At 42.3% G+C, this 12,795-nt stretch overlaps 1 protein-coding gene across 1 annotated transcript in view; it reads left to right on the top strand.

Moving 5' to 3' along the window:
• The window catches only part of PXDN (peroxidasin), a 276,386-nt gene that overhangs the window by 88,163 nt on the left and 175,428 nt on the right, over window positions 1-12,795 (top strand). The window contains exon 4 of the mRNA XM_030198925.1: window positions 11,931-12,002. Within this exon, the coding sequence (XP_030054785.1) occupies window positions 11,931-12,002 (72 nt within the window). The remainder of the gene's footprint in view (window positions 1-11,930; window positions 12,003-12,795) is intronic.

A 12,795-nucleotide genomic window follows, 5' to 3' on the forward strand; every position in this document is an offset into this window, starting at 1 on the left:
AATGACCCGACACGGCCATGTTTCAGTACCAAAGGCCTCCCTCAGGGGTCAAATATATCTTTTATATTGTTGACAACAAAACCATATAAGAGAAATCAAGATCCTGGCTGTTGAACCGCTGTGTTATCCTTAGTAGAAAGCTGCTGTGGTACGACCGCCGTCAAACCAGCGACCATCAGTGATGTATTACATGCAAAGAGTTAGAATATATTGCACTAAATGAAAAGATAGATATAGTACGCATCTCTGAAGCCTGGTAGAAGGAAGATAACCAGTGGACACTGTCATACCAGGTACAAATTATATCACAGACTGAATTGGTGGAGAGGTAGCATTATATGTTAAGCAGGGCCTTGAATCAAATAGACTAAAAGTTCCACAGGACACGAAACACATCTTGGTATCCCTACTGATCTAAATTCCATGTATAAAGTGGAAAAGGATAGAGATAGCAATGCACTACTGTCCACCTGGCCAGGGTGAACAGACAGATACTGAAATGTTATCAGAAATTAGGGAGGCTAAAAAAAGGGGGTAACACGATAATGGGTGAATCAATTACCCCGATACTGACTAGGTAAATATAATATCAGGGCATGCTAGGGAGGTAAAATGCCTTGATGAAATTAATTTATGGAGCAGCCAGTTCAGGAACCAACAATAAGAGCAACATTTCTAATGGAGCACATGATCTGATACAGGAGGTAATGGTGCTGGAGCCACTAGAAATCACTGATTATAAAATGATCAGATTTGATATAATCTTTGGAAAAAGCACACACAAGAAATCCAATATATTAACATTTAACTTTCAAAAAGGAGAATATGATAAAATGAGGAGAGTGGTCAAACAAAATAATTAGAGGAGCAGCTGCAAAAGTCAAAAATTTACATCAGGCATGGATGTTATTCAAAACTACCATCCTGGAAGCCCAGACCAGATATATTCTATATATTTAAAAAGGAGGAAGGAAAGCAAAACGACATCCAGCATGGTTAAAAAGTGAGGTGAAGGAAGCTATTAGAGCTAAAAGAGATCCTTCATAAAATAGAAGGATCAAACTGAAAATAATAGGAAACAGCTTAAGAAATGGCAAGTCAAATACAAAGCACTGATGAGTAAGACAAAGGAATTCTTTTCTTGAGCCCTGGCTGGAGCCAGACCAGCATTTGGGCAACCCTGCAGAGAGATACTCAGTGGCGTTCCTAGGGGGGCTGACACCCGGGGCGGATCGCCGATGCGGCCCGCCCCCCCGGGTGCAGCGATGCCCCCCCCCGGCGAAAGAATCCCCCCCTCCGGGTGCACGCCGCCGCGGGGGGGGGGGGGGGGGGGGGGGGTTACGCGCGCCTGCCGGCTCTTCGTTTTCTTGCTTCCTCTGCCCCGGAACAGGAAGTAACCTGTTCCGGGGCAAAGGGAGCATGAAAACGAAGAGCCGACAGGCGCGCGTTGTGCACCCGGGGCGGACCGCCCCCCCCCCCTTGGTACGCCACTGGAGATACTATATACACCGTGCTTTTGGGCTTCCCAGCCATAGGCCTATGTAAAAGATTGCCTCTGAATCTGAAGAGACTTTAATCCTTATTTTTCTGTGTCTCTGAATTAACAGGCCTCCTCTTTTGTTTTTAATAAAGGGTTTTGCTTTACCAAAGTACCACCCTTAAACCTAAGTATATAAGTGTTGCCATACTGGGACAGATTGAAGGTCCATCAAGCCCAGTATCCTGTTACCAACAGTAGCCAGTCCAGGTCACAAGTACCAGGCAAGATCCCAAATACATTTTATGCTGCTTTTCCTAGAAATAAGCAGTGGATTTTCCCAAGTCCATTTTAGAAATGGCTTATGGACTTTTCTTTTAGGAAGCTATCCAAACCTTTTTTAAACCCTGCTAAGCTCTGCTTTTACCACATTCTCTGTCAACAAATTTGAGTTTAATTACATGTTGAGTGAAGAAATATTTTCTTCAATGTGTTTTAAATGTACTACTTTGTAGCTTTATTGCGTTCCCTCTAGTGCTAGTATTTTTGAAAACAGTAAACAATCAATTCACATCTACCCTCTCCACTCCACTCATTATTTTATAGAGTTCTATCATATCTCCCCTCAACTGTCTTTTCTCCAAGCTAAAGAGCCCTAGCCATTTCAGCCTTTCCTCATAGGGAAGTCATCCCATCCCCTTTATCATTTTCGTTGCCCTTCTTTGTACCTTTTCTAATTCCACTATATCATTTTTGAGATGCAGTGACCAGAATGGAACACAGTATTCAAAGAGCAGTCACACCATGGAGCGATACAAAGGCATTCTAAGATCCTCATTTTTGTTTTCCATTCCTTTCCTAATAATACCTAGCATTCTATTTGCTTTCTTTGCCGCCGCAGCACACTGAGCAGTTGGCTTCAACGTATCATCATCGATGACTCCTAGATCCTTCTCCTGGTCCGTGACTCCTAACGTAGAACCTTGCATGACGTAGCTATAATTCGGGTTCATCTTTCCCACATGCATCACTTTGCACTTGCTCACATTAAACATCATCTGCCATTTAGACGCCCAGTCTCCCTGTCTTGTAAGGTCCTCTTGTAATTTTTCACAATCCTCCCGCGATGTAACGACTTTGAATAACTTTCTGTCATCAGCAAATTTAATTACCTCACTAGTTACTCCCATATCTAGGTCATTTATAAATATGTTAAAAAGCAGCGGTCTCAGCACAGAGCCCTGGGGAACCCCACTAACTACCCTTCTCCATTGAGAATACTGTCCATTTAACCCTACTGTCTGTTTTCTATCTTTTAACTGGTTTTTAATCCACAAATAGAACACTACCTCCTATCCCTGACTCTCCAATTTCCTCTGGAGTCTTTCATGAGGTACTTTGTCAAATGTCTTCTGAAAATCCAGATATACAATATCAACCGGCTCCCCTTTATCTACATGTTTGTTCACCCCTTCAAAGAAATGTAGTAGATTGGTGAGGCAAGATTTCCCTTCACTAAATCCATGTTGACTTTGTCTCATTAATCCATGCTTTTGAATATGGTCTGTAATTTTGTTCTTAATTATAGTCTCTACCATTTTGCCCGGCACCGATGTCAGACTCACAGATAAAGAGTTAAAAAGGCGTGCTCAGGGAAGATAAGATAGCAGAAGAGAATCTAAATGATTCTTTTTCCTGTCTTTTACTGATAAGAATGTTGGTGTCATACCCATACTGAAAATTCTTTGATAGTTATGAGTCAGTGTAACTATAACAATTCATTATAAATCTAGAGGATGTGATAGAGCAAATCAATAAAAGGAGAAGTAGAAGGAAATCATCTCAGACTTCTGAATCTGCTCAATTCGACATTCCTGATACTAGTATTCTGTAGCCTTGATACTAGTAATCTGTAGCCTGTTGCTTAAAATGGCCACTGTATCCAAGGACTAGATAGCATCCAGTGAGACTAATATCCGTTCTGGGCAATATGGCAGAAGCTACTCCAAAACAATAAAATTATTGACCATATAGATGGACCCTGCTTAATGGGAGTGAGTTAGCATAGTTTTAGAAAAGGATAGTCTTACCAGTTTATTAGATTTTTCTACGGTTTAAAATGTGGATAGTAGTAAGACACTTCATATAGGTGCTCATTTTCAAAGCACATAGACTTACAAAATTATGTAGCAACCTATGTAACTTAGTAAGTCTATGTGCTTTGAAAATGAACCTCATAATGTATTTGGATTTTCAGAAGACATTTTAACATTCTTCAGGAGGGTTTCTCAGCAAATTAATTATTCTTGGAATAGGATACAGTGCCGTATTGTAGATTGTCAGTTAGCTAACGGATGGTTTCCAGATAGAAAAAAAAAATTCTCTCCCTTTCTCTCTATGGAGGGAACCTCTCAGAGGTCAGGTAGGCTGTGATAGCTTTATTACCTTTTTGTCTGGGGTAGTTTAGGTTGGTTTTTTTTTTAATTATTATTTTTATGGGAAGAAACGAGCAAGCAGCATTGTGTAGCTGCTGCTGTTTGAGGTAGCAGCGATCAGGGAGAGATTTCTAATGGTGTGGGAAGTGCTAGCAGAGATACTTATAGGACCAAATGTCTTGAACTGGCTCCATCCACTCCCCAAGGAGGATAAAGAAGCTTTGGAAACTGAAAGTGGATGCCTTGATCATGGCAGTGATGCAAAGGACTATGATACCTATGGAGGAGGCATGATATTGTGAGTTTTCCCAAGCCAGTAAGAAGGCTTTCTGAAGCATGTCTTTACCTCCTTCCGTATGTTGTTGTAGGCCATGGTACATGGAGGCTATGAGGCTCATTTTCGAAAGAGAAGGACACCCATCTTTCGACACAAATCGGAAGATGGGCGTCCTTCTCCCAGGGTCGTCCAAATCGCTATAATCGAAAGCCGATTTTGGACGTCCCCAACTGCTTTCCGTCGCAGGGATGGCCAAAGTTCAAGGGTGTGTATCGGAGGCTTAGCGAAGGCGGGACTTGGGCGTGACTAATACATGGACGTCTTCGACCCATAATGGAAAAAAAAGGGCGTCCCTGACGAGCACTTGGACGACTTTACCTGGTCCTGTTTTTCTTACAACCAAGTCACAAAAAGGTGGCCAAAATAACCAGATGACCTCCCCTTACTCCTTCAGTGGTCACTAACCCCCTCCCACCCTCAAAAAAACATCTTTCAAAATATTTGTTGCCAGCCTCTATGCCAGCTTCAGATGTCATACTCAGGTCCATCACAACAATATGCAGGTATCTGGAGCAGTTTTAGTGGGTGCAGTGCACTTCAGGCAGGCGGACCCAGGCCCATCCCCCTCCCTACCTGTTAACGTTTGTGGAGGAAACAGCGAGCCCTCCAAAACCCACTAGAAACCCACTGTACCCACATCTAGGTGCCCCCCTTCACCCATAAGGGCTATGGTAGTGGTGTACAGTTGTGGGTAGTGGCTTTTAGAGGGGGGGTTTGGGGGGCTCAGCAGACAAGGTAAGGGAGCTATGTTCCTGGGAGCATTTTATGAAGTCCACTGCAGTGCCCCCTAGGGTGCCCGGTTAGTGTCCTGGCATGTCAGGGGGACCAGTGCAGTAGAAATGCTGGCTTCTCCCACGACCAAAGGGCTTGCATTTGGTCGTTTCTGTGGTGGGCATCCTTGGTTTCCATTATTGCCAAAAATCAGAAACAACCAAGTCTAGGGACGACCATCTCTAAGGACGACCAAAATGTTAAGATTTGGGTGTCCCCGACCGTATTATCGAAACGAAAGATGCACGTCCATCTTGTTTCAGTAATACGGGTTTCCCCGCCCCTCCATCAGGACGTATTGCGAGGACATCCTCAACAAAACTTGGGCGTCCCTTTCTATTATGCCCCTATATGTGGCACAAGCTATTTTTCAGTGGATTCAACATCTCCTTGAGGAATCAGAAGTGGTGCGTCTGGAGTCAGGTGGGTTTCTTAGCAGGTGCACTATATGACCTCACTAGCATTTCAGCCAAGGTGGGGGAGGGGGGTGGATGTTGCTTTAGTAGTCACAGTACACCTAGTATGTTGGAACACATACCAGGAAATATAGATGGAAAGCGATGGCCACAAATGCTCGTAGTCTAAGCAATAAAGTTCACGAACTTCAAGCCCTGATGTTGGAAGCAGACTTAGATGTTGTTGCAATCACAGAGACGTGGCTCAACGGTTCCCACGAATGGGATGCAAGCATACCAGGCTATAATCTATTTAGGAAGGATAGAGAGGGTCGTAAAGGTGGAGGAGTAGCTCTGTATGTGAGGAATGATATCACGGCGACTGAAATGACAGGGACCTGGGGAAAGGAAGAAGCGATATGGATCACCTTAAAAAGAGATGATAGAACCTCTGTTCACGTGGGTGTTGTCTACAGACCCCCGACACAATTAGAGGAACTAGATAAAGATCTGATCGCAGATATTCAAAAATTAGGAAAGAAAAAAGAGGTTCTGTTGATGGGAGATTTCAATCTGCCAGATGTAGATTGGAAGGTTCCGTCTGCTAAATCGGAAAGAAGTAGAGAGATCGTGGATGCTTTCCAAAGTGCTCTGCTCAGACAAATAGTGACAGAACCCACAAGGGAGGGAGCAACGCTAGATCTGGTGATCACAAATGGGGATAGTGTGTCAAATGTCCGAGTGGGTGCACACCTGGTAAGCAGTGACCATGAAACGGTTTGGTTTGATATGATGGCTGAAGTGAAGGGCGGCCACTCTAAACTCAAAGTCCTGGATTTCCAGCGTGCTGACTTTAGTAAAATTGGGGAATACCTGAGGAAGGAGCTGATGGGCTGGGAGGACGAACGAGAAGTGGAAGGGCAGTGGTCCAGGCTGAAAGAAGTAATAAATAGGGCCACAGACCTTTATGTAAGGAGAGTAAATAAAAGCAAGAGAAAAAGGAAACCGATATGGTTCTACAAGCAAGTGGCTAACAAAATAAAGGCTAAAGAATTAGCGTTCCAGAAATATAGAAAATCTCAAGAACAGGAACACGGGGAGGAATACCGGATGAAACTGAAAGAAGCCAAGAGAGAGGTACGTCTGTTGAAGGTGCAAACGGAAGAACAAATGGCTAGAAATGTAAGGAGGGGCGACAAAAATTTCTTCAGGTATATTAGTGAAAGGAGAATGACTAAAAAGGGAATTGTGAGACTAAAAGATACTGCGAACCGCTATGTAGATAATGATGAAGAAAAAGCCAATTTGCTAAATAGATACTTTTGTTCTGTTTTCACTGAAGAAAATCCTGGGGAAGGACGCGAGGGACTGGCAAAAGTACACCTGAGAATGGAATGGATATAGCACCGTTCACGGAAGAGAGTGTGTATCAACAATTTGGAAAGCTAAAGGTGGACAAAGCCATGGGACCGGACGGGATCCACCCCAGAATATTGAGGGAGCTCAGAGAGGTTCTGGCGGGTCCTCTTAAAGATTTGTTTAATAAATCCTTGGAGACGGGAGAGGTTCCGAGGGATTGGAAAACGGCGGAGGTGGTCCCTTTTCACAAACGTGGTGATAGGGAAGAAGCTGGAAACTACAGGCCGGTAAGCCTCACTTCGGTTATTGGAAAAGTAATGGAAGCGATGCTGAAGGAAAGGATAGTGAATTTCCTGGAAGTCAATAAGTTGCAAGATCCGAGACAACATGGTTTTACCAAAGGGAAATCGTGCCAAACGAATCTCATTGAATTCTTTGATTGGGTAACTGGAGAATTGAATCATCGACGTGCTATAGACGTAATCTACTTAGATTTTAGCAAAGCTTTTGACATTGTACCCCACAGGAGGCTCTTAAATAAACTTGATGGGCTGAAGATAGGTCCCGAAGTGGTGAACTGGTTGACGGACAGACGCCAGAGGGTGGTGGTAAATGGAGTTCGCTCGGAGGAAGGAAAGGTGAGTAGTGGAGTGCCTCAGGGATCGGTGCTGGGGCCGATTCTGTTCAATATACTTGTGAGTGACATTGCCGAAGGGTTAGAAGGTAAAGTTTGCCTATTTGCGGATGATACTAAGATTTGCAACAGAGTGGACACCCGGGAGGGAGTGGAAATCATGAAAAAGGATCTGAGGAAGCTAGAAGAATGGTCTAAGATTTGGCAATTAAAATTCAATGCAAAGTGATGCATTTAGGGAGTAGAAACCCACGAGAGACTTATGTGTTAGGTGGTGAGAGTCTGATAGGTACTGAGGGGGAGAGGGATCTTGGGGTGATAGTATCCGAGGATCTGAAAGCGACAAAACAGTGTGACAAGGCGGTGACCGTAGCGAGAAGGTTGCTAGGCTGTATAGAGAGAGGTGTGATCAGCAGAAGAAAGGAAGTGTTGATGCCCCTGTACAACTCGTTGTTGAGGCCCCACCTGGAGTATTGTGTTCAGTTTGGAGGCCGTACCTTGCGAAGGATGTTAAAAAAATGGAAGCGGTGCAAAGAAAAGCTACGAGAATGGTATGGGATTTGTGTTCCAAGACGTATTCTGTTATCCCCCTTCTCACTCAGGGTGACCTGGTTCTCAATATGCAGATCATATGCAAATTAGTGTGCTACCCCTTCTCGCTCAGGGTGACCTGGTTCCCACTAAGCAAATTAAACAGGTCTTACCAACTGCATATTTCTCAGGCAAATCTTTATTCCAGCCCCTGGGCACACTTCTTCTAGCTTAATACTTTATACTTTCATAGGTCTTCACACTGAGCCTCCCCACACAGATACATGGGCTCAGTACTAACTTCAATACTTTGGGGACTTTTAACCCCAGGCTTTGCAGCCTGCTTCTTTCAGTACTGGAACACAGTCCTTCCTTCTTTGAACACACAGTCCAACACTAATGCTTTAGGGACTTCTTACCCCAGGATTTTCAGCCTGCTTGTTTCCTTTAGACACCCAGTCCACCACAAGTCCATAAGGTTAGCCAGTATCTTCCAGGGGATCTCTCTTCTGCTGCCAGCTCACTTCTCTTCCTTTCACCTCTCAGGTGGGGTATAAAGTGGTTAATTAGCTACACAGTACCCAGCCCATAACCTCCTACACCTGTGGACCTCCCTGGGCTCTCCCCGGTCCTAGCGACCTCCAACTGTTCTCCTAGCACCCTCTAGTGGCCTACCCCGGATAGGACAGCCTCATACTTATCACAGTATGAAGAGAGACTTGCTGACCTGAACATGTATACCCTGGAGGAAAGGAGGAACAGGGGTGATATGATACAGACGTTCAAATATTTGAAAGGTATTAATCCGCAAACGAATCTTTTCCGGAGATGGGAAGGCGGTAGAACGAGAGGACATGAAATGAGATTGAAGGGGGGCAGACTCAGGAAAGATGTCAGGAAGTATTTTTTCACAGAGAGGGTGGTGGACGCTTGGAATGCCCTCCCGCGGGAGGTGGTGGGGATGAAAACGGTAACGGAATTCAAACATGCGTGGGATATGCATAAAGGAATCCTGTGCAGTAGGATTGGATCCTCAGCAGCTTAGCCAAAATTGGGTGGTGGAGCAGGTGGGGGAAGAGGGGTTGGTGGTTGGGAGGTGAGGATAATGGAGGGCAGACTTATACGGTCTGTGCCAAAGCCGGTGATGGGAGGCGGGACTGGTGGTTGGGAGGCGGGAAATACTGCTGGGCAGACTTGTACGGTCTATGCCCTGAAAAAGGCAGGTACAAATCAAGGTAAGGATACACATATGAGTTTATCTTGTTGGGCAGACTGGATGGACTGTGCAGGTCTTTTTTTGCCATCATCTACTATGTTACACAGGGTTATGTGGCTTTGCCATTGTTCAGCAGATCTGGTCTGGAAGGCCTGGAAGGTGTTCCTGTTTGGGGAAGACCTTGAAAAACTAGTCAGGGATCTGGGCTTAATAGTGGATAAACTGCATGCCTCTTGGGGTTTTAGTGACAAGAATCATCTCAATGACTCCCATACTGGGGCATCAGGGTATCTTCCTGCTGACGAAACTCAAGGAGCATTCTGCCCTTCTTCAAAAAACCCAGGGTGTAGCGGTAGAGGTCTAGTTATACTAGAAGAAATAAGTTAATAGTATCTCTGTACTAAACACAGGTGAGATATAGAAGCTAGAAGGCTACCAAAATGGTACAGTCTTTCCTTTTTGATGTGTATGCTTAGAAAGGAGATGATACATAAATGCAGAAGACAACCATTGTTTTTCATGAGTAGCATAAGGCAATACAGAGAAGGCGTGGGACGTTTGAAACTGCATTCCAATAAGGCCAAAATCAGTTTCAGATATTAAAATATCGAATAATGACATAGGATCTTTAGTTGTGAGGAAACAAATGTTTATGTGATATTGGGAACATAAACAGATTAAATGGGTGTTATGGGTTTTATGTGCCATCATGGTCTGCGTTAAAGCAGCCTGTTTAACACTTCTGTACCCTTTAAAAAGCAGAAATTGAATAGCATGAAGCATAAGATATAAAAGGAAATGTAAGATCTCCACCAGTAGCCTAAAGGGATTGCTATGTGCTTCTAGTCTTATGTACTGTACCTCTAGTGGACTTTTGCATTATTTTATTGTAATTTTAATTACTCTTTGCGATTGTGTGATTGTCTTTTTGTGCTTCATGTCGCCTCTCATTTATTAACTTGGTAATTACTATGATTTTCAGTAGAATGTGCAGCATATCAAATAAAATTGAATCCTGAATAGCTGAGAGGAGGAAAATGCAAGCTATTGGTATAATGGTGTTTGTGTTGGGAGGGGGGGGGGGGGGGGGGTGCAGTTCTCTAGTACAGCAGGCAGAGGGAGAGGAAGGCAGCTAGAGATAAACTAAAAGTGGAGACCATTTCTTTACTGGGTTGATGAGGCAAAAAAAGACACAGTTACCAACAAATGGTGAGTAGAAAAGCACCTATATCAGGAGTGGCAGCCTATGCACACAGAGGGCTACAAAATTGTCAGTACCATCCCTAGCAGGCTGCAACTTTACTTAATAATGGAACCAGAAATTGAGAGGTCCGTAGACTTTCTGTGATAAATTAAATAAAAATTCAACAAAAAATAATAGAAGCAAACTGCTAGAGTGGTTTTTCTGAAAATATTTGTAGAATGCACTATTTAAAATTGCCAGTGCTCTAGTAAATGACGTTGTCCCCAAAATTCTATTAAAGTCTCTAAAAATTGCATGTGCAAGTTTGCGCATGCGTCCAATTTCTTAGTGCAATTTAATTGAATAATGAGCCAATTAGTGCTGATAATTGGCTTCTTAACGAGCACTTATTGGTGCTAATTGGGTTTAAATAAACTTTTCACATTTAAATTTAGGCCTGGGTCCAAAAGGGGGCATAGCCATAGGAGAGTCATGGGTGGATCACGGGCATTACCACAATTTATGCACATTGTTATAGAATAGCAGGGATCCATGCCTAATTTAGGCATGGGGATTTACACCAAGGCTTCATTGGTATAAATGGTCATGCCTAAATGTAGTTGCAGTTCATAGCGCTAACCACTGTTCTATAAACAGTGCCTAATTTTGAGCACCATTTATAAAATAGTGCGAAGCGCTGGTTTTTTTATTTTTTTTACATGATTTATAGAATTTAGTCCTTTCTGTGTGTGCTTCCCATGGTCTCTCAGGCAACACAAAATTCAATGTTGAGTCACAGGTTTGCCTACCTCTGACCTTTTACCTAGAATTATGGAGGTTTGAAAGGAAAAGACAATGAAAGCTTTTTCATCAAGAGGGAGATGGATGGAAGAAAGAAGAGAGGAAATTATTTGGGGAATGGTTGAGATAGAGAAAAAGGTAAGGGGAGAGTGAAATGGATATATACAAGCAATGGAAAGGGAAAGGAGGTAAAAATTATATGGCCATCACGATTAGAGAGAGAGAAAGTAAAGAAGCTAGACCTGAGACTGTCTCTTTGTATCAGGTGTTCAGCGCTGCGTGCGTCAGGTAGCACTATACAAATGCTAATAATATAGAGAAAAGAAAGCATTCAGTGCATGCAACTAAATAAAGACATAGTATATTTTACTTAGGGTTGAGATCTAAGCTGTTGGTGTTTATGCTTCCTCAGTTGGTTTAGCTTATGTTTCAGCTTGCATTTGAAAGTTATCTAGTCTATTGCAGTTCTCTCATGCTGCAATGAGTCCATGATGTTTAAAATGTTGTTTTTTTTTTAATGGACTTTTAAACACAGAACATCTTTAATTTGATGTAAAAAAAAAATCATTTAAAATAATGATTACTGTACCTCTGGGAATCTTAAGGGACTTTGATGTTGTAGGCATCATTAGTTTAATAAACTTATCTATATTTGTTATGGCATTTGGTGTAAGTGTTTTGCATTCTAATACTGTAGTTATAAAACAGTCTTGTATGTAAACATAAACTTATCTATATTAATATGTAGCTCGTGTTTGTATACTAATAATAGTGATTGTTTCTTGTTTCAGCTATTTGTACAAGAATGAAATCCAGTCAATTGACAGGCAAGCATTTAAGGGACTTGCCTCTCTAGAACAACTGTAAGTGCCCTTTCGCTATCCATGCTGTCATACAGTGGTTCCCCCATATAACCAGTCAAGTTAATGTTTTGCATAATAATGCATGCTTTTTTTCGTATTCCCGAGCACTACCTGCATGTCTGCATTGAACGGATAGAGACATTAATTTATTAATATCTTTAGCTATATTTGCATGATGCAAAGAAAATTCTCACAAGCTATCAAATTCTTGTTTTTACTGTTTGTCCTACTCATTTCTATATATCTCAAGATTCCCAGTACATGGTATAGTAGTCTTGGAGCAGGAACATAGCCATAAGTAAAAATGTTTAATGAATCTTTTGTTTAAGTGCACTTTTTGTATGTTTTGGTTAGAGAAGTAGTTAAAATGTTCTTTTATCGCCAGTAACATATTGTGCCTAGTTTATGAAGGCCCATATATACCTTTATAAAATTACTCTTAGGAAAATAGGTGCACACATTTATACCTGCTCCAAGGCAGTTGTAAATGTTTGTATATGTGCTAGAAAGCTTAAGTGCATATGAGTTTATTATAAAGTAGGTGATCCCGTCCTTGCTCTGCTTGTCCATCATCCCATAGGAATGAACATGTGTCACATAAAAGTAAGTGTTACATGTCCCTTTGTCTACTTTATATGTGTGTATACCACTGGGCAAATTTTAAGAGCCTGCTTGAGCATGTAGAATGTTGTTCTGTATGATCAAGTGACTTATAAATTACTCCATTAGTGTCTGGTGTAAATATGGAAAATCTGTACCGTTTACAGTGGAAATAATAAGAGGATATATATAT

This window comes from Microcaecilia unicolor, chromosome 3, assembly GCF_901765095.1.
Source record: "Microcaecilia unicolor chromosome 3, aMicUni1.1, whole genome shotgun sequence".
Taxonomy (NCBI): domain Eukaryota; kingdom Metazoa; phylum Chordata; class Amphibia; order Gymnophiona; family Siphonopidae; genus Microcaecilia; species Microcaecilia unicolor.